This window comes from Chlorocebus sabaeus, chromosome 22, assembly GCF_047675955.1.
Source record: "Chlorocebus sabaeus isolate Y175 chromosome 22, mChlSab1.0.hap1, whole genome shotgun sequence".
Taxonomy (NCBI): domain Eukaryota; kingdom Metazoa; phylum Chordata; class Mammalia; order Primates; family Cercopithecidae; genus Chlorocebus; species Chlorocebus sabaeus.
This window is the reverse complement of record NC_132925.1, coordinates 40,742,755-40,765,180: the sequence shown is the minus strand read 5'-3', so window position 1 is coordinate 40,765,180 and position 22,426 is coordinate 40,742,755. Positions and strand designations below refer to the sequence as shown.

Below are 22,426 nucleotides of genomic sequence, written 5' to 3'. Positions count from 1 at the left end.
TTAGGCCATTTCCACATATTGGCTATTGCCAAAAGTATTATGATTTATTTCTCTTTGAGATCTTGATTTCAATTCTTTTGTATAAATATCCAGAAGTGGGATTGCTGTATTATACAGGTAGTTCTATTTTTAATTTCTTGAGGACCCTCCACAGTTTTCCATAGTAGCTGAACCATTTTGCAGTCCCACCATACAAGTGTTCCAATATCATCACATCTTTGTCAAAAGGTGTCATTTGGTCTAAAATATATATACATCCATCCTAATATCTATTCTTGGTTTTGATTTGCATTTCTCTAATGATTAGTAACATTAAGCACTTTTCCATATACCTGATCTTAGGCATTCTTTGTGTGTGTGGTTACCTTAGGACTTACATAAAAGCTAATGCTCTATTTTAAGCTGATAACACCTTAAGTTCAATACTATACCAAAACTCTATACTTAAACTTCTCTTCCCCTGACACATACTTTATAGTACAGACATTGGAGAAATGTCTATTTAAGACCTAAGCCCATTTTAAAATCGGGTTACTAGAATTTTTTTTTTTTTTTTTTTTTTTTTTTTACTACTGAGTTGTATGAGTTTATTATGTATTTTGCAGATTAATCCTTTACAGATATATGGCTTGCAAAATTTTTCTCCTATTCTCTACATTGTATTTTCACACTGTTGATTGTTTCTTTTGCTATGCAGAAGCTTTTTAGTTTGACATTGTCCTACATGTTTATTTTTGTTTTCACTGTAGTTACTTTCAGTGTCATGTTTATAGAGCCATGACATTGTCAAAACCAGTGTCATGAAGCTTTTCTTCTATGTTTTTTCTACATATTTCAGAGTTTAAGGTCTTATGTTTATTTCAGAGTTTAAGGTCTTATGTTTAAGTCTTTAATCCATTTTGAATTGATGTTTTCAGTATGATGTAGGAAAAAGGTCTAATTACATTCTTTTACATGTGGATATCCAGTTTTCTCAATACCATTTGTTTAAAATATTATCCTTCCTACACTGTGTATTCTTGGCACCCTTGTCAAAGATCAGTTGACCACATATGTGTGGATTATTTCGGGGCTCTCTATTCTGTTCCATTGGTCTATATGTCTGTTTTTATGCTATTGTCATACATATTAATTATTGTAGCCTTGTAATTTAGCTTAAAATCAGAAAGTGTTATTATTATGTGTTGAACCATCCTTGCACTTCAGAGATAAATCCCACTTGATCATGATGCATGATTATTTTAATGTGCTTTTGGATTCAGTTTGCCAGTATTTTGTTGAGGATTTTTGCATCTATTTCATCATGAATATTCACCTGGTAGTTTTATTTTCTTGTGGTATATTTGACTAGTTTTGGTGTCAGGGGAATACTGATGATAATGTTTTCCCTCTTCAGGTTTTTGTTTTTTTTTTTAATTTGAGGATCGATGTTAATTCTTCAAATTTTCGGTAGAATTCACTAGTGAAGCCATCCTGAGCTTTTCTTCATTAAAAGGTTTTCCATTACTGATTCAATCTCTATCTAGTTCTTAGACTTTCTATTTCTTCATGGTTTGTCTTGGCAGGTTTTATGTTTCCAAAAATTTACTCAATCCTTCTAGATTATACAGTTTGTTGGTATATAACTGTTCTTATTAGTCTCTTATGATCCTTATTTCTGTGGCATCAGTTGTAAATCTCTCCTTTCATTTCTAATTTTATTTATTTGAGTTTTAAATCTTTTTTACTTAGTGTAGCTGAGTTTGTCAATTTTGTTGATCTTTTCAAATAATAACTCTGTTTCATTGATTTTCTTTTTTATCTTTTTCATTTATTTCTGCTCTAATCTTTATTTCCTTATTTCTTCTACATTTGTGCTTAGTTTGCTCTTCCTTTTCTAGTTCCTTGAGGTAAAGTTGTATGTTTGCAGGTCTTTCTTATTTTTTAATGTAAGCATTTATTGCTAGAACTTCCCTCTTACTACTGCTTTTTCTGCATCCCATAATTTTTGGTAGAGTGTGTTTCCATTTTTGTTTGTCTCAAGACATTTTCTAATTTCTTTTTTGATTTCTTATTGAGGCAATGATTGTTTAGGGATGTATTGCTTAATTTCTATATATTTGTACATTTTGGAGTTTTCTTCCACTATTGATTTCTAGTTTTATTACATTGTGGTCAGAAAGGATACTTGGTATCATTTCAATCTTCTTAAATGTATTAAGGTTTGTTTCATGGCCTAACATGTTATCTATTCTGGAGAATATTACATTTGTGCTTGAGAAAAATGTATATCTTGCTCCTGTTGGGTGGAAAGTTCTGTATATATGTTAAGTCCATTTGGTCTATGGTGCTATTGAAGCCCTCTGATTCCTTTTAATATATCTGGATAATCTGTCTATTATTGAAAGCGGAGTACTGAAGCCTCTTACTGTGATTGTATTGCTCTCTATTTCTCCCTTCAGTTCTGACAATATTTGCCTTATATATTTAGGTGCTCTGACATCAGATATGTATATATTTGTAATCATTATTTTCTTCTTGGTATATAGACCTTTTCATTGTCCTTCTTCATCTCATGATATTTTTTAACTTAAAGTCTATGGTGTCTCCCATAATAATAGCCATCCCTCCTCATTTTTGTTTACTATTTGCATAAATTATCATTTGCATGAAACATCTTTTTCAGTCTTTATATATCCTTAAATGGAAAGGGAGTTTACTGTAGACAGCATATGGTTGGGTCTTGTTTTTTATTTTTTATTTTTCTAAATCAATTCAGATACTTTGTGTCTTTTGATTGGGGAGATCAATTCATTAACATTTAAAATAATTATCGACGGAATGATTTGCCATTTCATTAGTTGTTTTCTGTTTGCCTTATAATTCTTTTGTCTGTCTTTTCCTCTCTTGCTGTCTTCCTTTATGTTTGTTTATTGATATGCTTTGATTTCTTTTTATTTTGTGTAACTTCATAGGCATTCATTGTGTGTATGGTTACCTTAGGACTTACATAAAATCTAATGCTCTATTTTAAGCTGATAACACCTTAAGTTCAATAGTATACCAAAACTCTACACTTAAACGTATCTTCCCCTGACACATACTTTATAGTATTGTTGTCACAATTTTCATCTACTTATATTGTGTATCTTCTAACATAATTTTCAGTTATAGCTATTTTTAATAGTTGTGTCCTTTGAATTACTTTACTGCAATTACTTTTGCACCATCCTAATAGAATTAAGTGATGCACCCATCATCATTATGCTACAGTATTCTGAATTTGCTTGTATATTTACCCTTATCAGTAAGTTTTACACTTTTTTCTTTTTGAGACAGAGTTTCACTCTTGTTGCCCAAGCTGGTGTGCAACGGCATGATCTCAGTTCACTGCAACCTCTGCCTCCCAGGTTGAAGCAATTCTCCTGCCTCAGCCTCCCAAGTAGCTGGGATTACAGGCATGGGCCACCGTGCCCAGCTAATTTTGTATTTTTAGTAGAGATGGGGTTTCTCCATGTTGGTCAGGCTAGTCTTGAACTCCCAACCTCAAGTGATCTGCCCGGCTTGGCCTCCCAAATGCTGGGATTACAGACCTGAGCTACCATGCCTGGCCTAAGTTTCACACTTCCTTCTGCTATTGCATTGCTATTTAACATCCTTTTCTTTCAATTTCGGTATTTTTTCAGTCTTTAAAAAATTTATTTCTTTTATATTGACAGATAACATTGTATGTTTTTATCACATATAACACAGTATTTTGAAATATATATACATTGTGGAATGGTTAAACTTGTTATAGTTAACAAAAACATTACCTCACATAGTTATCATTTTGTGATAAGATCACATAACATCTACTCTCTACGTTTTTCAACAGTATAATATATAATTAACTATAATCACCTTGTAATACATTAGATCTCTTAAAATTTATTCCTGCTACATAACTGTAATTATGTTATACTTTGACCAACCTGTCCTCATCCATTCCTCGTCATTAACCACCTCAGCTGTCGGTAAGTACCTTTCCTCTCTCTATTTCATTGTAATCGATTTTTTAAAATTCCACATACGAGTGAGATGATATGGAATTTGTCTTTCTGCTTCTGGCTTATTGCCCTTAATGTAGTGTCCTCCAGGTTCATCCATGTTGTCTCAAATGAGAAGATTTTATTATTTTATATGGCTGAATAGTATTCCATTGTGAATATACATCATATTTTCTTTATCTATTTATCCAATGGTGGATAATTACATTGATTCCATATCTTGGCCATTGTGAATAATGTTGTGATGAACATGGGAATGCAGATATCTCTTGGATATATTGACCGCAATTCATTTAGTTATATACTCAGTAGTGGTATTGCTGGATTATATGGTAGTTCTATTTTTAATTTGAGCAATCTCCATACTATTTTCTAAAATGGTTGTACTAATTTTCATTACCTTCTCTCCATATCTTCACCAGTACTTATTATCTTTTGTCTTTTTGATAATGCCAGTTCTAAATGGGGTGAGGTGATAGCTCACTGTGGTTTTGATTTGCATTCCCCTGATGATGAGTGATGTTGAGCATTTCACCATATACTCATTGGCTATTTATAATATGTCTTCTTTTGAAAAATGTCTATTTAAATATTTTGTCCATTTTTCAATTGGGTTGTTTGGTTTTTTATGGTGAGTTGTTTGAGTCCCTTATATTCTTGAATGTATGGTTGACAAGTATTTCCTCTCATTCTGTAGGTGGTCTTTTTTTTCCAAGTCTTTTATTGTCACTTTCAGCACAAGTGATGGTTTGTTTAAAATACTTTGAAGTCTGCTTGTAGTAATAACTGTTCTGCTACTAAGTACGGTTTCCTTTGCATTGTCCTCCCTCTTCAGGTTTCATAAATTTGAGAATTAATCCTGACTGGCTGCAATAGAATATGTACCATTTTCTTTTGAGCCTAATTGATGGTGATGAGGTTAATGTTCTCATTGCCTTTGAATTACCATTTTGATTCAGAACTCGGAATAAAAATAGAATTTATATTCTCCAGGTAAGTAACTGTATATTATATCTGTTCTTATAGTGTGATTGTTAAGAGCATTGACTGCGATACAGTCTAGGTTTGAACACTAATTCTGATAATTACCAGCAACATGATCTTGGGTAAGTTAATTCATATTCTGCCATAATTGTTTCATGTGAAATAGTACCCCTCTCATAGGGATTTTTAAAATTCGACATGTGTCATTGTTTTTCTTTTTAGTTGACATATAAAAATTGTACATGTTTTTGAGAGAGTTTTTTTACATTTAAACAATGTGTAATGACCAAATCACAATAATTAGCATATCCATCACCTTGAATATTCATCATTTATTTGTGTTATGAACATTCAAAATCTTCTCTTTGAGCTTTTATAAATATACACTAAATAATTTTTAATCATATTCAACCTATAGTGCTACAGAATGCTAAAACTCATTCCTTCCATATAGCTGTAATTTTGTATCCATTAACCAACTTCTCTCTTTCTTCCCCTTGCCTTCTACTGTTCCTAATTTCTAATAACCACAATGCTACTTTAATTCTACAAGCTCAATTTTTGTTTAGCCCTCCAGTATGAGTAAGAACACATTTATTTTTCTATAACTAACATTTCTCTTGTAGATTGTCTTTTCACTCTGTTGTTTCCTTTGCTATGCAAACATTTTTGTGTTTGATATAATCCCATTTGTCTACTTTAATTTTGTTGCCTGTGCTCTTGAGCTCTTATTCAAGAAACTCCTTGCCCATACCCATGTCATGAAGCATTTCCCCTGTGTTTTCTTCAAGTAGGTTCATAGAAGTTTGAGGAATTACACTTAATTATTTAATCTATTTCAATTTTTTAATATAGTGAGAAATGAGTGTCTCATGTCATTCTTCCACATGTGCATATACAGTTTTCCCAATATTATTTATTAAGGAGACTTTCCTTTCTTTATTGCATGTTTTTGGCACATTCAAAAATCAATTGGCTGTAAATGTGTGGATTTTTATGTTGGGCTCTCTAACACGTTCCATCAGCCTATGTGTCTGTTTTTATGCCAGCACCATGCTGTTTTGGTTACTATAGCATTGTGGTGTACTTTGAAGTCAGGTAATGTGATGCCTCCAGCTTTGCTCTTGTTGGTCAAGACTGCTTTGGTTACTTAGAGTCTCTTATGGTTCTGTACAAACTTTGTGATGTTTTTTCTATTTCTGTGAAGAATGGTATTGGTATTTTGATAGAAAGTGTATTGAATCTATAGATCACATTGAGTGGTAAATATACTATATTAATCCTCCTAATCCATGAATATGGAATAGCTTCCATTTATGTGTCTTCTTCAACCTCTCTTATCAATGTTTTATAATTTCCAGTGTAGACACCTTTCAGCTCCTTAGTTAAATTTATGTCCAGTTTTTTTTAATGGATATGGTAAATAGAATTGTTTATTTCTTTCAAAGATAATTTACTATTAGCATATACATATACTACTAACCTGCAACCTAACTCATTTATAAATTCTAAAAGTCTTTTAGTGGAGTATTTAGGGATTTCTATATATAAAATCATGTCATCAGCAAAAAGGGATAATTTAACTTCCTCCTATCAAATGTGGATGCCTTATATTTCTTTCACTTCCCTAGTTGCTCTGGTTAGGACTTCCAGTACTATGTTGTATAGGACTGGCAAGAGTGGACATCCTTACCTTGTTCCGGATGTCAGAAAATAAGGGTTTAACTTTTTTCCGTTCAGTATGATGTTAGTTGTAGGTCTGTCAATTGTGGCCCTTATTGTGTTGGGGTACAATCCTTCTATCTAGTTTACTGAAAATTTTAATCATAAAGGAATGATGATTTTTGTCATATGCCTTTTCTCCATGTATTAAAATAACCGTATGGTTTCTGTCCTTCATTCTGTTAATATGATGTATTATGTTTATTGATTTGAATATGTTGAACCATCTTTGTATTCCTGCAATAAATCTCACTTGGTCATAATGAATGATCTTTTTAATGTGCTGTTGAATTCGGTTGAGTATTTTGTTAAACATTTTGTATCTATGTTCATCAGGAATATTTGCCTGTAGTTTTCTTTTTTATTGTGTCCTTACCTCATTTTGGTATGCAGGTATTTATCTATTTCTTCTAGGCTTTCCAATCTGTTAGCATAAAATTGTTCATAACAGTCTGCCAATCTTTTGCATTTCTGTGGTATCAGATGTAACTTTTTTCATCTCTGATTTTATTTATTTGGTCTTCATTCTTTTTTCTTAGTCTAGCTAAAAGTTTGCCAATTTTGTTTATATTTTCAAAAAACCAACACTTTTTTATTCTTTTCAACTTTTATTTTAGGTTTAAAGGGTATGTGTGCAGGTTTGGTACATATATGGGGAAATTGCACGTTATAGGGGTTTGGTGTACAAATAGTTTTGTCACCCAGGTAATTAGCATAATACTTGATAGGTAGTTTTTCAGTCCTCACCCTCCTCCCACCTTCCACCCTAAAACAGGTACCGGTGTCTACTGTTCCCTTCTTTGTGTCTGTGTGTACACAATGTTTAGCTCCCACTTACAAGGAGCACATGGAGTATTTGGTTTTCTGTTCCTGTGTTAATTCGGTTAGGATAATGGCCTCCAGCTCCCTCCATGTGCTGCAAAGGCCATGACTTCATTTTTTAAAATAGCTGTGTAGTATTCCATGGTGTATATGTAGCACATTTTCTTCATCCAGTCCACCACTGATGGGCAGTTAGGCTGATTCCGTGTTTTTGCTATTGTGAATAGTACTGCAATGAACATACACATGCATGTGTCTTTATGGTAGAACAATTTATATTTCTTTGGCTATATACCCAGCAATGAGACTGCTGGATCAAATGGTAGCTCTGCTTTCAGTTCTTTGGAAAACCTCTAGATTGCCGTCCACAATGGCTTAACTAATTTACATTCCCACCAGCAGTGTACCAGTGTTCCCTATTCTCTCCAACTTTGCAGGCATCTGTTGTTTTTTAAAAATTGTAGTAATAGCCATTCTTACTGGTGTGAGATGGTATCTTATTGTGGCTTTGATTTGGATCTCCCTAATGATTAGTGATATTAAGCACTGCAACTAAGGTTTATCGGGTCTCAAGGCTGCTGCAGTAGGCAAGAAGTGATGTGGGTTGGGTCCTGAGTCTGCTTTGCTGGGGTCCATGGGTTCCTAATTGATACCAGGGCAGGTCTAGAGGCTCTGCCTGTGCATACCAGTCCAGTGTCAGGAGCTGTGGTGGGGAGGGATCTGCCAGATGTTGAGTTTTACTGTGGTGGGCACTATACTGGGTTCTACAGCAAAACTCTATGCTTATACTTCCTTTCCTTCACCAAGTGAATGATTTCTCTCTGTGTGCTGTGCTGCCTGGTGTTGGAAAAAGGGAGGCAGGAGTTATCCTTCGGCTGCTGAACTTATACCCAAAGTCTACTGCTACTAAGATGAGCATGGCACCAGGCCATGCCTAAGGCCCACAGCAGCTATAACCTGCCTGCCACTGAGGTTTATTCAGGGCCTAAGGGCACTGTAGTTGGCCAGTGGTGATGCAGGCCAGAATCCAAGTTCATTCCACCACAGCCATGGGTTTCTGTCTGGCACTTGGACATGCTAAGGCCTTTAGTAGCTATAGCCTGCCTGCCACTGAGGATTGCTGGGAGCTTGAGGCCACTGTAGTTAACCAGTGGTAATGCAGACTGGAACTTGAGCCCATTGGATGCTGTTGTGGATTTTCATGACACCAGGGTGGTCTAGAGCAGGGCTCCCCAAACCCTGGCCACAGTACCAGTCTGTGGCCTGTTAGGAACCAAACCACACAGCAGGAGGTGAATAGCAGGTGAGCAAATGAAGAGTCATCTGTATTTACAGCTGATCTCTGTCACTCACATTACCACCAGAGCTCCACCTCCTGTCAGATCAGCTGCAGTATTAGATTCTCATAGGAGTGCGAACCCTATTGTAAAGCACACATGCAAGGGATCTAGGTTGCATGCTCCTTATGAGAATCTAATTCCTGATGATCTGTCACTAATCTAATTCCTGATGAGCCATCAACCCCAGATGGGACCATATAGTTGCAGGAAAACAAGCTTAGCACTCCCACTGATTCTACATTATGGTGAGTTGTATAGGGTGACTCTCACTGAAGAGTCTTACTTCACCATTGCTATGGTTTGAATGTCTCCTCAAGAACTCATACTGAGAGGCGGGCAGATCACGAGGTCAGGAGATCGAGATCATCCTGCCTAACGTGGTGAAACCCCATCTCTACTAAAAATACAAAAAAATTAGCTGGGTATGGTGGCGGGTGCCTATAGTTCCAGCTACTCAGGAGGCTGAGGCAGGAGAATGGCGTGAACCCGGGAGGCAGAGTTTGCAGTGAGCCAAGATTACGCCACTGCACTCCAGCCTGGGCAACAGAGCGAGACTCCGTCTCAAAAAAAAAAAAAAAAAAAAAAAAAAAAAAGAACTCATATTGAAATTTAATCTCCAATGCAGCAGTATTGACAAGTGGGGCCTGTAAGAGGTAACTCAATCATGAAAGATCTGCCCTAATGAATGAATTAACGGGTTAATGAATTGAGAGGGGATTCATTAACTAGTTCCCCTTCATGGGAGGGGAACTAGTGGCTGTGTAAGAGAAGAAAGACCTGAGCTAGAATATTAGCACACTCTGCTCCCTCACCATGTGATGCCCTGCAGCCCCTCAGGACACCACAGAGTCCTATCAGCAAGAAAGTTTTCACCAATGCCTTCCCTAGACCTCAGACTTCCCAGCATTCATAAATGTAATAGATAAATTCCTTTTCTTTATGAATTTCTCAGTTTTAAGCATTCTATTACAATCAACAGAAAATGGACTAAGAAAGCTGATATAGTTTGGCTCTGTGTCCCCACCCAAATCTCATCTCAAATTGTAATCACCATGTGTCAAGGGTGGGAACTGGTGGGAGGCGACTGGATCATGGGGTCAATAATCCCTTGCTGTTCTCTGGATAATGTGGGAGTTCTCATGAGATCTGATGGTTTTAAAGTGTGGCACTTCCCCTTTGCTTGCTCTCTCACCTGTTGCCATGTAAGACATGCCTTGCTTCCTCTTTGCCTTGTGCCATGATTGTAAGTTTCCTAAGGCCTCTCCAGCCATGTGGAACTGTGAGTCAATTAAACCTCTTTTGTTTATAAATTATCCAGTCTCAGATAGTGTCTTTCTAGCAGTGTGAGAATGGACTAATACAACAGCCATCTTGCTTCCCTTTTGTTTTTGAAGAACTCTTTAGCATTTCTTGCGAGTCAGATCTAGTGGTGGTAAACTTCCTCAGCTTTTGATTGTCTGGGAAAGGTTTTATCTCTCTTACATTTTTGAAGGACAGTTTTGCTAAGTATACTATTCTTGATGGACAGTATTTTTTTTTCTTTTAGCCTGTGAATATATTATACCACTCCTTTCTGTCCTGCAATATTTCTGCTAAAAACTCTGTGGATAATCTTATAAAGATTCCCTTGCATGTGACAATCCACTTTTCTTACTGCTTTTAAAATCCTTTCTTTGTCCTTGACTTCTGACAATCTGATAATAACATATCTGAAGGTAGATTTCTTTGGGTTCATTTTATTTGATGTCCTTTGGGCTTCCTGGGTTTGGATATCTACTTCATTCTCCAGATTTGGGAGGCTTTCAATCATTAAATCTTTTTTCTTTTTCATAAAATCAGGGTCTTGCCATGTTGTCCAGGCTGGTCTCAAACTCTTGGACTCAAGCAATCCTCTCACATCAGCCTCTCAAAGTGCAGGGCATACAGGCATAAGCGACCATGCCTACCTCTCATCATTTGTTTAAATAAGCCTTCTGGTCCTTGATATGCTTCTTCTCATTATGGATCTTCTATAATCCACATAGTGACCCACTTTAATTTTACCCCATAAGTCCCATAAGCCTTCTTCCCTGTTCTTCATTCTTTTTTCCTTTTGCTGACTGAATTATTTCTAGTTACCTGTCTTTGGGTTCACTGATCCTTTCTTCTACTTTATGTAGTCTGCTGTTGACCCCTCTAGTGATGTTTTTTTTTCAGTTCTATTATTGTGTTCTTCAGCTCCATGCCTTCTGTTTAGTATTTTTAAATATTTTCTCTTTGCTGAAAATTCTAGTTTTGTTCATGAATTGCATTCTTGATCTCAGAGAGTCTCTTTATGAGAGTTATTTTAATTCTCTATCAGGTAAGTCATATAAACCTATTTCATTATGGTTGGTTTCCATTATCTTATTCTTTGTTTAAACATTTTTTGCCTGATTCTTCATTTTCCTTGACTCTCTATGTTGCTTTCTGCCCATTAGACAAAGCAGGCATCTCTCTGTCTTCCTGAAATGTCCTCATAGAGAAGTTCCCCACCAATTGGCCTAAACACAGATTCTGAGGACTTCTATCTACTCTTTCCTTTCCCATGGAGATACAGGCATCTGTGGTTTTTATCTTCTCACTCTGTGCTGACCCCAATGGGGTAGCTATGGCATCTACCAGTTCAAGCCACCACCTTGGTTCTCCCCAGGCAGCTAGATGTTCCAGACCCATCAGAGCTTCAGGACTGGTAAGATTTATGCTAGTTTTTTTGGCACCTCCAAAGAAGTTGGGGCACTGGATGCACAGATCCACTTTTCAACTTAAGGGGTAAGCTGAGAGAGGGTATTTTTCATCTGTCCTCTGTGCTGAGCAGCAGGGCAGGGAGGGTCAAAAGTGTTTATCAGCGCAATTTGCTGCCTCCGTTCTTGTCTAGGCAGCTAGGCTGTTTCAGAGCTGTCAGTGCTCCAAGACTGGCAAGACAGAAGTCAATTCTCTGGGGAGCCCCTTTGGAAACATTGAGGTACTGAACACATGAACAAAGTTCTTAACTCTCTTGGGTGAAGCCGCAACCCAGGAAATCTCTCCTTGATCATATGGCACTGCACCAGGAGCAAGGTTTCTGCTAAGAAGGTGTCCTGAATCTCCTCACTGGTGTTAATGATCTGGTTTCATGTTCTCCTGCGGTTCAGAAACTTTTCAATTACTTTGTCATTTCTCAAAAGGGGAATTTATGTGTGAATTGTAGCTGAATCTGTGTGTTTGTGAGAATGAAAGCCCTTTCTATTCTGCCACTTTGCTGATGTCACTCCTTTTCCATTGATATTAATATACCCAATAAATCCAGTTTTCTTTTTATGCAACTTTTATTAGGTTTAGTTATCACTCTTATAGTTGTTCTATAAAAACAATTTAAATTTTTTTATTTTTTGAAACTATACTCAGAACAGGGGTTGGTACACTTTTTCTGTACTAGGCCAAATAGTAAATATTTTAGGCTTTGCAGACTACACAATCTCCAATAAAGCTTTTTGTAAAATAATAACAGGCAGGCCATATTTGTCCCACTGGCCATAGTTTGGCAATCCCTTTTTAAGAACAGTCTATATAGCATTGGTATTATCTAATATTTGAAAAATCAGTAAAATTCCATTATGAAGTCATCTGTGTCTTATACTTTTGGGTAGGAGTACTAATTTAATAACTTTCTCATTTTCTTAAATTTCTGTCTCCATATCACTGTTAACAATTTCCCTTTGGAATTACCCATTTTACCTAGGCTTTTATATCTACTTGCTTAGCGCTGTGTAAAATAATTTAACTCAAAAGTTTAAAAACGTCCTTAGTTTTAGTATGATTTCCTCTTGTTTCATATATTATTCTGTGTAACTTTGTTTTCTCCCTATTTTTCTTGATTAGGTTGAATGTTGGTTTGCATATTTTGTTTATGTTCTATTCAAAGAACTAGTATGTTGATTAATTTATAACATTAATTTATAACATAGCTTAAAATCAGAACTAACTGAAGTTCTGCTCTTATCTCTTTATGTCTGTTATGCTTCCTTTTGCTTTGTTTTCTCGATCTTTTTTCTAGCTTTCCATGTTTCACATTAGATTTATGTATTTTAATTTATAATGCTACTGATATATGATTTAAAGGCTACAAACTGTTTTTGATAATTATTTTCATTATATTCCATAGATTCAGATATATATATCTCTCTCACAATTTTTGATGTTTATATGTTCACCTATTTTGATTTGTATTTTCTACTTGATCTAATAGTTGTTTAATGAAGAGTTTTAACATTTTCAAGTGGAAGAAAATTTTTCTGAATTTTAAGGTATTGTGTCATTATTCATATGAAATGCATAATACAGTATACCGCTATTGACTCTACCCATACTGATGATTTTCTTTACCAGTGTCATTCAGGGTTAGCCCTTAGTAGAGATGTAATTGAGCAACAGTCTGTAACCAGCTAATGTCAACCAATCCTCTGACTTGTCTATGGAGCAGGCATAACTTCTTTCCTCCTCTGTCAATTGGTTTTAGGTGTTTCCTGCCAATCCCATGAGACTATATAAGTAGGTTGAGAGGGAGGCATTTTTGCAACAGATGGAATTCTGGGGTCCATGTACATCTAATTCACTAATAACTTTTGAAAGCTCAAGGCTAATATCCTAAATATACCATGTCTCCCACCCAATTTTATGACTCAGTGAATATAAGATGTAACTCATGAGGGACAGCACAGGTTACATAGTCATTCAGTGTTCCATGGTTCAGTCTCAACAAGGGCCCAGGAGCATGTCAGGAGTTGCTTTGAAAATGGATAGTAACTGCTATGACTTCTCTAGAGGGCTTTCCAATAGAACATTTTATCCACCAGATGAGTTAAGCTCTATCAGATCTATAAAATCATGCATCCCAAGTGGTAGAGTAGCTTGCAAAGCATCTTTGACTTAGGGGACAAACACTACCAGCTTTTTCTCTAGGGTTTCACTCAAAACTGGCAGACTTTTGGGTGATATAAAAATTGGTTCAGTAATTTCAAGGACATTATAAACTATTATTCAAATCCAAAAGCCCCATCAAGTGATGTGACACTTTCTTAGGAGAAGTAAAATTGCTTACGCTTTAATTTAGAGGAGATGCTCTGTATGCCCCAGACACTAAGACTCTCAAAATCTTCATATCTGGTACAGGCCCCTGGATATTTGTGCTATTTTCTTCCCACCCACTGAAACATGAATCTTATGAGTTATAAAGGTACTCGCCAGGTCTGCTCACCAGATCCAGTTAGCATTACATAGGCAAAAAGTGAACTGGTATACTTTCTAAAGAATGTCCAGACAATCAAGATTCCTGAGGATTATATTAAGACCGAGAGCAGGAAAAATAACATAGTCCTGGAGAAAGATTCTGAATTTATACTGCAGTCCTTTCTTTCATTTTCCTCTGTTGATGATTACAGGGTCCATCCCACATCCATGTGAAAAAAAGATTTCACTAAATATATAACTGCATATTAGGTACCATAGGTTGTGTTGATCTACACCCATAAAAGTATCAACAGCTAGGCAGCTGTGATTGGGACTGTCACTTGGTTATATTTATAGTGATGTACTATTACCAACCTCAATCGATTTTGTTTTTTTGCAAAACCTACACAATGGAACTCAACAATAATGTATTGGTGACCACTACCATTACATCATTCAAGTCTAATTGTGCTAATCTCTGCAATTCCTTCAGAGATGCTGTATTGCTTCTGATTACAATATTGGCAGAGGAAGACAGTTTCAGGAGATTCCATTTTCCTTTCCTACTATGTGCCTCTACAGTGTAAGAAAACCAATATGTGTATTATTCCAGCTACTAAGAATATCTGTCCAAATTATACATTTGGAGAAAATAACTGGGTATGTCTGCATACCCACTAGATCTACTGTGAGATTAGACTTGGGCTAAAACTCCATCTATCAACTAGTTATTTAATTCCATATGTCTTGCCTCTAACTGGAGGACCATAATTGCTTTTTTTTTTTTTAATTTCCCAGTATTAATGTCTGCTCTGACCCTATATCTAACAGTCCTGAAAACTAAACAGTCATTCCTGCAAATGATCACAGATGCTTCTATAATTACTATATGTACTTATTATAGCATTTCAGGATTCTTTTTCAGGGACAACTAACTCCTTTTTTAATCAATAGATTCTGAATCTGCAAACTGACTTATATTTGAAAACCTGATGAGATACTGTGATTTTCCATTTTGATGGTGATTGTAAAAAATTAAACTGCTCTTAATTTTTTTCTGATCACGCAAGGCAAACAACATCCCAGTCAACTTCCCACCTTATTTTGCTCCTAGAAACGTCATGATATATTAGCCATTACCATAGACTCCTGCATTGCCACTCCAGCCTTGCTGTTTATTATGGTAATTAAGCCCATATTGCCAGATGGTTAAATTTTGCAACCTGGCCTCTACAATCCATGAATATTATGGAACCTGGCTCTCTTCCATCAACGCCTGCTGTCAACAAGGGCCTTAAAAAGGACAACTACTACCAGGCTTCTCAAATATGTTAATATTTGCCTTTCTAGGGCATTTCTTATTAGGTTAAGTGAAGACAGTCTCCTCAGAAGTCACCTAGGGAACACAGTCAAAAGGTGAGTTGACAGAACAAACATAATACATTCATTTTAACATTATCATCCCCCTGATACCTTCTTTAATACTATACCAAAAGACTCTGACATCTCTATTTACTCTATGCCTTTTTTTTAGTCTAGGCTTCAAGGGGCTATCCCAGCAAATTACTACTAGGACCATATCCAAATGTCCCTGCGAAAGCACTAAATCCAAAATCATAAGTAAGTGCCCCCATAAAAATAAACTCTCCTCTATGCAGCCCCCAAGTTCAAGTCCTTAAAAACCACTCTAAACACATTTCATTGGTGAATGACCATATTAGTCATATCCTCAATTCCTTTGGTAGGTATTCTAATTCTTTCAAGGATAGTTTATTTAATCCTGGAGGAAGATTTATGCTTCTGTGTTAGGCTGTGCTGAGATCTGAGATCTGATTCTGGTTGTTTGCCTGGATGTAATGATATTGGAGGTGGTCTTGTGGGGAAAAACATCATCATACAAGGAAATTATTTTAGGTGAAGTCATTACACAGTCACCCAGAAAAGGGAAACTGCTCTCCTCCAGAAATGGTAAAAGAGGTACTTCTGCTGACCAGAAGGGTTTGAGGAAATTGGGGGTTGCTGGGGTTTGCAATATTCTCAGGCTTATCTACACAAATTTCTCCATCCCAGGTTAATGGTTGAATAGTGCCCTCAAAAATTCATGTGCACCCAGAACCTCAGAATGTGACTTTATTTGGAAATAGAATCTTCACAGATATAATTAAAGATTTCAAGAAGAAATCATTCTGGATTTAGGGTGGGCCCTAAATCCCATCCTAGGCCCACCCTAAATCCAATGACTGCCGTTGTTATAAAAAGAAGAGAAGACATAGAGAAGACCATGTGAAAATGGAAAATGAAGGCAGAGATTGGTGTTATACTGCCACAAGTCAAGGAACATCAGGAGCCACCTAAACTGGAAAAGGCAAGGAAGAGTTCTCCCCTAGAGTCTTCAGAGGGAGCATGGCCTAACTGATACCTTAGTTTTAGACTTCTGCTTGTTAGAACTAGGAAAAAATAAGCTTATTTGTTTTTAGTCACCCACTTTGTGGTAATATGTTATTGCAGCCATAGGAAACTAATATACAACGGTCATACTCTTTCCTTATCAGGGCTCTGACTTTAACAAATGGGACCTATCAAGGTTATGTATTTGGTCTCCTTATAAGCAGCTCCTGGGCCTGTTTTTAGCACAGTCTTCCCTAGAGCTACATAAGGTAAGAGTTCCTTTAAATCTACCTTAGAGGACTTCTGGGATTTGGTAAATCAGTAATTAAGTGTTCTGAGATGATGCAGGAAGAATAAAGGACTCCCAAAGACACCCACACTCTCATCCTTGGAATCTGTCAATATGTTCCTTACATAACAACAACAACAAAAAAGACTTTATAAAAGTGAAGAACGTTTCCCAGTTGTGGTGAGAAAGAGACACAACTGTGGAAGAAGAGTCAGAGAGATACTATGTTGTTGGATCTGAAGATAGACAAAGGGGCTACAAGCCAAGGAATGTATGCAGCCTCTGAAAAAGGCAAGAAATCAGATTATCTTCTAGAATTACTAAAAAGGAATGCAATCCTGCTGATACTTTTATTTTTGTCCAGTGAGACCTGTGTTGAACTTCTGGCCTTCAGAACTGAAAGATAATAAATTGTTTTGTTTTTAAGCTATTGAATTTATGATAATTTCTTTTGACAATGGGAAACTAATACAAGTGCCCTCAAAGGAAGTTATTTTATTTCACTATCATTATGTAATTATCATTACCCCATATCAATTAAACACCATGACTACTTGATCTCCCTTTGTCTTATCTTTCTAGCAGAGAAAGATTAGTCCCTACTCACAGAAGAACATTTTTAAAGTAACTGTGATGTCACTGCATGGAAGGGTTTAATTCACTTCACCTGGCACCTTCAACAGGTTTGCTGATTTTAGACAGGAGACAACCTAACTTCAAAAGTCCAATACTGAGGGTTTACAAACTAGAACAGGAGTCAGCAAACTTTTTATGTAAAGGCCAGATAGTGAACATTTTAGGCTTTGCAGGCCCAACTGCTCAGCTTTACTCTTATAGCAAGAAAGCAGCCACAAACATATGTTAATGAATGAGCATGGCTGTGTTCAATAAAACATTTTGAGGAAAGCAGGCAGCATGCCAGATTTGGTTCGTGGCTATAGTTTCCAGTCCCTTATCTAGAATAATTGTAGTAACCGTTATCTTAACAAGGATTGTGTACAAAAAAGCCTGAGGCAGGGTTTAGTTCTAGTATTAAGGGAGGAGTGCAATCTCAGGGTTGTAATAATAAAAGAAAGATGATTCATTATCACACTAATCACTATTTCATGGGGAGAAGTGGAAGAGACATCACCGGTCATTTAACAGGTGTGCTAGCATGATCTTGCAAGAAATCTCCAAAAGTTTATGTGAGAAAACTATGACTCAAATTAGCCAAATAATAAGGAGGAAGAGAGGAAGAATTTATTACTTGTCTCTTGTCTAACATTGGTCAAGATTCTCTCCATGGAGGTTAACACCCCCTCTCTTCAGAATTGTGTCATTTGACCCCTTTGGCATGTGTTAGGGAAGCCAGATTGAATGCCTTATGTTGTAGCACGTCTTCTGAATCCAGAATTAATGAAAGTAGCCAGAGACCTGGGAATAGCTCGTCAACTTCAGGAAGCGATACTGCATGAAGTCAATTAATTCTGCCAAACCTGAAGTGAAGCAAGCAGCCCTTATTTGGGAGACAAGAGAAGCTGAGAGAATTCAAGCAGATTCACTCAATACTGTATCAAATCAGTACAGGCATCTCTCAGCTCAAGAGTACCCTTTTGTATTTGATAGACCAATGCACAGTTTCTTTATAAATGATATATTGGGGGAAAGATGGCCTATTTTCTGATTCTATGATATTATCTTGATTTTTTGTTTGTTTGTTTTTAGATGGAGTCTTGCTCTGTTGCTCTGGCTGGAATGCAGTGGAATGTGGCTCACTACAACCTCTGCCTCCTGGGTTCAAGCAAACTCCTGCCTCAGCTTCCCGAGTACCTGGGACTATAGGCGCATGTCACCATGCCCGGCTAATTTTTTGTGTGTTTTTGGTAGAGACAGGGTTTCACCATGTTGGTCAGGCTTGTCTTGAACTCCTGACCTCAGATGATCCACCCACCTCGGCCTCCCAAAGTGCTGGGATTACAGGTGTGAGCCACAGCGCCCAACCATATTAACTTGATTTTGTAGGAACCTTAACTTTAGCAGTTTGTTCCTTCTTGAACTTCACCAATTAGCTTCCAAGGGAAGTTTTCCCCTTCCAAGTTGAATTTATCCCAGAAATACAAATACGTTTAAAGTCAGAAAATCTATTAACATAATTCAACAAATTAACAAATTAAGAAATAATCATCTTGATACGTGTAGAAAGCATTCAATAAAATTTGACACCATTCATAATTTTAAACTCTTAGAATATTGGAAATAGGTGGAATTTTTTAACTTCATAAAAGCAATCAAAGATCTGCAACAACCATTTTACTTAATGCTGAAATCGTGGAGGCATTTCTTTTGAAGCTGGAAACAAAAGAAAGTTCCCACTAAAACCATTTTTACTCAACACTGCACTGGGGTCCTAGTCAACAAAACAAAAAAGATATGTATACCAATAAATATTAGAAAGGAAGAAAATTTGTCTATATTTGCTGTTTTTATACATAGAATATTCCAGAGAATCTAAGGACAGCTATTAAAAACAAAACGTTCGATGATGCAGCTGAATACAAAATATTAAAAAATCAATAATATTTCATAATCTAAAGATAATGAATTATGAAACATTTTAAGAAGATTAAGTCACAAGTCACAAGAGCAGTAAACTCTATAAGGTACTTATTATCTAATTAAGCTAGCAGAAGATATAAAAGACTTCTACAAAAAAAAACTTGTAGTTATATAGCAAAACAAATGAAAGCCAAAGTAAACACATCATATTTATAAACGGAACACCCATATCTTAAACATGTAAATTTTCTCTAAGTTATACATTCCAATTTCAAACAAAATCCCAGTTGAGACTCACATTGAGCTTGATAAGCTGATTCCAAAATTCATATACTAGAATAATGAGTCAGAAATAGCCAAGATAATTTAGAAAAAGAAAAGAGACCAGCTTACCAGATATCAAGACATTTTGTAAGTTATTATAGTTAATAAAGTATGTCGTTAGTACAATAGTAGATAAACAATTCAGCAAAAGGGAAAGCCCAGAATACCCACCCAAATATGGGAACTTGATATATGAGTGAGATATATAAATCAATGGAAAATAGATTGACTATACAATAAATGAATTATTTACATGTGCAAATAAAACTCTACTGTATCAAACCATCATAAAATAAATTACATGAAGATGAAAATCTAACTGTGAAATGCAAGATCTTAAAACCAATAGAAAAAATAAAATTGTATTTTCTCTCTGGAAGGGAAATATTTACTGAATAAGAAACGAAAAGCAAGAATCACATGAAAAGAATGATAAAACTGAATATATTAAAATAAAAAAGACCTCTGTGACAAAAGACTATTGATGGAAAAACTGATATACAAGAAGTAAAGTGATTTATTCAAGATTATATGCTAATAAATACTAGAGCTACAACTCAAACCTATAGTTTTCTGATGCCAATATTCATTTATTTTGCAGTCCTTTTAATTTGTAATTAAACAATTGCCACATTATATTCTTTCATAAAAATTTGAACAACACAAAGAAAATAAGAATATCTTTGACCATTTTCCCCAATTCCAATCTCTAGTCTCCTCCCAGATTTGTCTATATTCTTTCAGGCTTTTTTTTTCTTAGGCATTTGAATATATAAGTACAAATATAAAGACAATGTTCAGGTGGTTTTATACCTTACTGGTCTGCAACTTTTCTTTTAAAAAACGTGTCTTAAAGAACTTTCCATATCAACACGGCATTCCACAGTATGAATATATCAGCATTCATTTATTTAATATTCTATTAAGAGACATTTAGACTATTTTAATAGTTTGCAACATTAGTCACATAAACTGTATAGATATCAGAATGATATTTTCTAGGTCATAATAAATTCTAAAAATGAATATATGTTTTAAATGTTGATAATGTTTAATTGGTCATCCTGGTATATATACATATATTTAGATGGCTATTTCCCAGTGCTTTTTCCATTCTCTGATATTTTTAAATTAATATTTTTAGTGTTTAACATTTTGTCAGTCTGATGTTGACAAATTGTATATTGTATTTCCCTAATTACTAGTGAGGCTTTTTCCTCCTCTCTGCCAAATCCTTCTCTCTAGAAATAAGAGGCAACGACATCAACTCTTAAAATCATCTTTTTTGGTAGACTTATTTTCATGTCTGAATATGTTTATATTGCTATTTTCTGATTTAGTCATTAGATATTATATACTGATTTCTTACTACAAGATGAGGGTTTCATACAAGTTCTTTATATATTTTACATGTTCATTATTTGTGACATGTAGGAAATATTACCTCCCACTTTGTTGCCTCTTATTATGATAGTCTTGTTATAGTATATGCCCTAAAGTTTTTAGATTTTGCCCGAGTGCCCCTACTCCACAGTAACTAACAACCCTATCCTACAAGCGTCTTTGAATACTTTCTGAGTTGTGATTTTAATGTTTATTAAACATTGGTTCTTTATGTATATATGAGGCAGAGGTCTTACTATTCTTTTCAAAGTGAAGAACCAATTGTCCAACACCATTTATTCAATAGCTAATTATGTCCTCAGATATCTCCTTTAAAATATATAACATTTTCCCAAATATCTGAACCATTTGGGGATGTATCTATTTAGATACATTGGTCTTCTTGTGTACCCCTGTACCAATATAACACTGTAATTTTTTTTTCAAAAATGTCTTGGCTATTTGTATACATTTTCTTTTCTTAATAAATTTTAAAATCACCTTTTGAATTCTTAAAAAATAAACTCTGATGGCACCTGATTGGAATTACATTGTACTTGTGGATCAATTTGAAGGGATCCAGTGTTATTCCATGGGTGGGTGGACTTGCCTTTCAGGTTTGATTTTTGATAGGCTAATTCAGCTTCTAGCCTTTAAAAATAAAGAACCAAACCTATGTACTAAATAATTTATTAATAGTAATTAATTAATATTAAGATATCTAATTTTCATGTTTTCTACTGTTTCATCACCATCAAACGCAAATTTTGAAATAATCAAAATGAATAAGAATTACTTCTGTAATCTGGTAACATTTTATATATTAGTACATGTTAATGAAATCAAGATTGGCTAATTTATGTTATTTAATATTGGTTATTTTTCATTACCAAACTGAGTAACAAAGGCAAATTTTATTCACATTATTAAATTCAAGCATAGGGTATTTGAAAATTAAAGTTGTTCTACATGTTATCGTCCTCAAAATGCCAGAATTAAATACCGATTTTATCTCTCAGTAAAGCTAAAGACTTAATTTCGGACCATCAGTAGCATGAATCATTCATTCATTCATTCATTTACTCATTCGTTGAGTCAACACATTTTCATTTTAAATAATATAAAATGCTATCAACTGGTCTAGATATTACATATAAAATAATAGTAAGAAACACCTTTTTTCAAGAATGAGGAAAATAAAAGTAATAATAAAGATATCATAATACTCACTTTCCCTTCATCTCTTGGGCTATCACTTAAATGTACAACTGGACCTGGATGAGTCTTGGTAGATCTGTCAAATCAATTCAAAACAGTAATTAAAAACCAAACATTAAAATACCTTACCGCTAGAGACTGAAACAAAGAAATTAAGATTACAC

General features: G+C 35.3%; 1 protein-coding gene across 6 annotated transcripts in view; it reads right to left on the bottom strand.

Annotated features, from left to right (window-relative positions):
* STXBP5L (syntaxin binding protein 5L) overlaps positions 1 to 22,426 on the bottom strand; it is a 494,315-nt gene that overhangs the window by 279,180 nt on the left and 192,709 nt on the right. For all 6 annotated transcript variants that reach the window (XM_038003392.2, XM_007985660.3, XM_007985662.3 and 3 more), the window contains one exon: positions 22,275 to 22,338. In XM_038003392.2, coding sequence (XP_037859320.1) covers positions 22,275 to 22,338 — 64 coding nt within the window. The remainder of the gene's footprint in view (positions 1 to 22,274; positions 22,339 to 22,426) is intronic.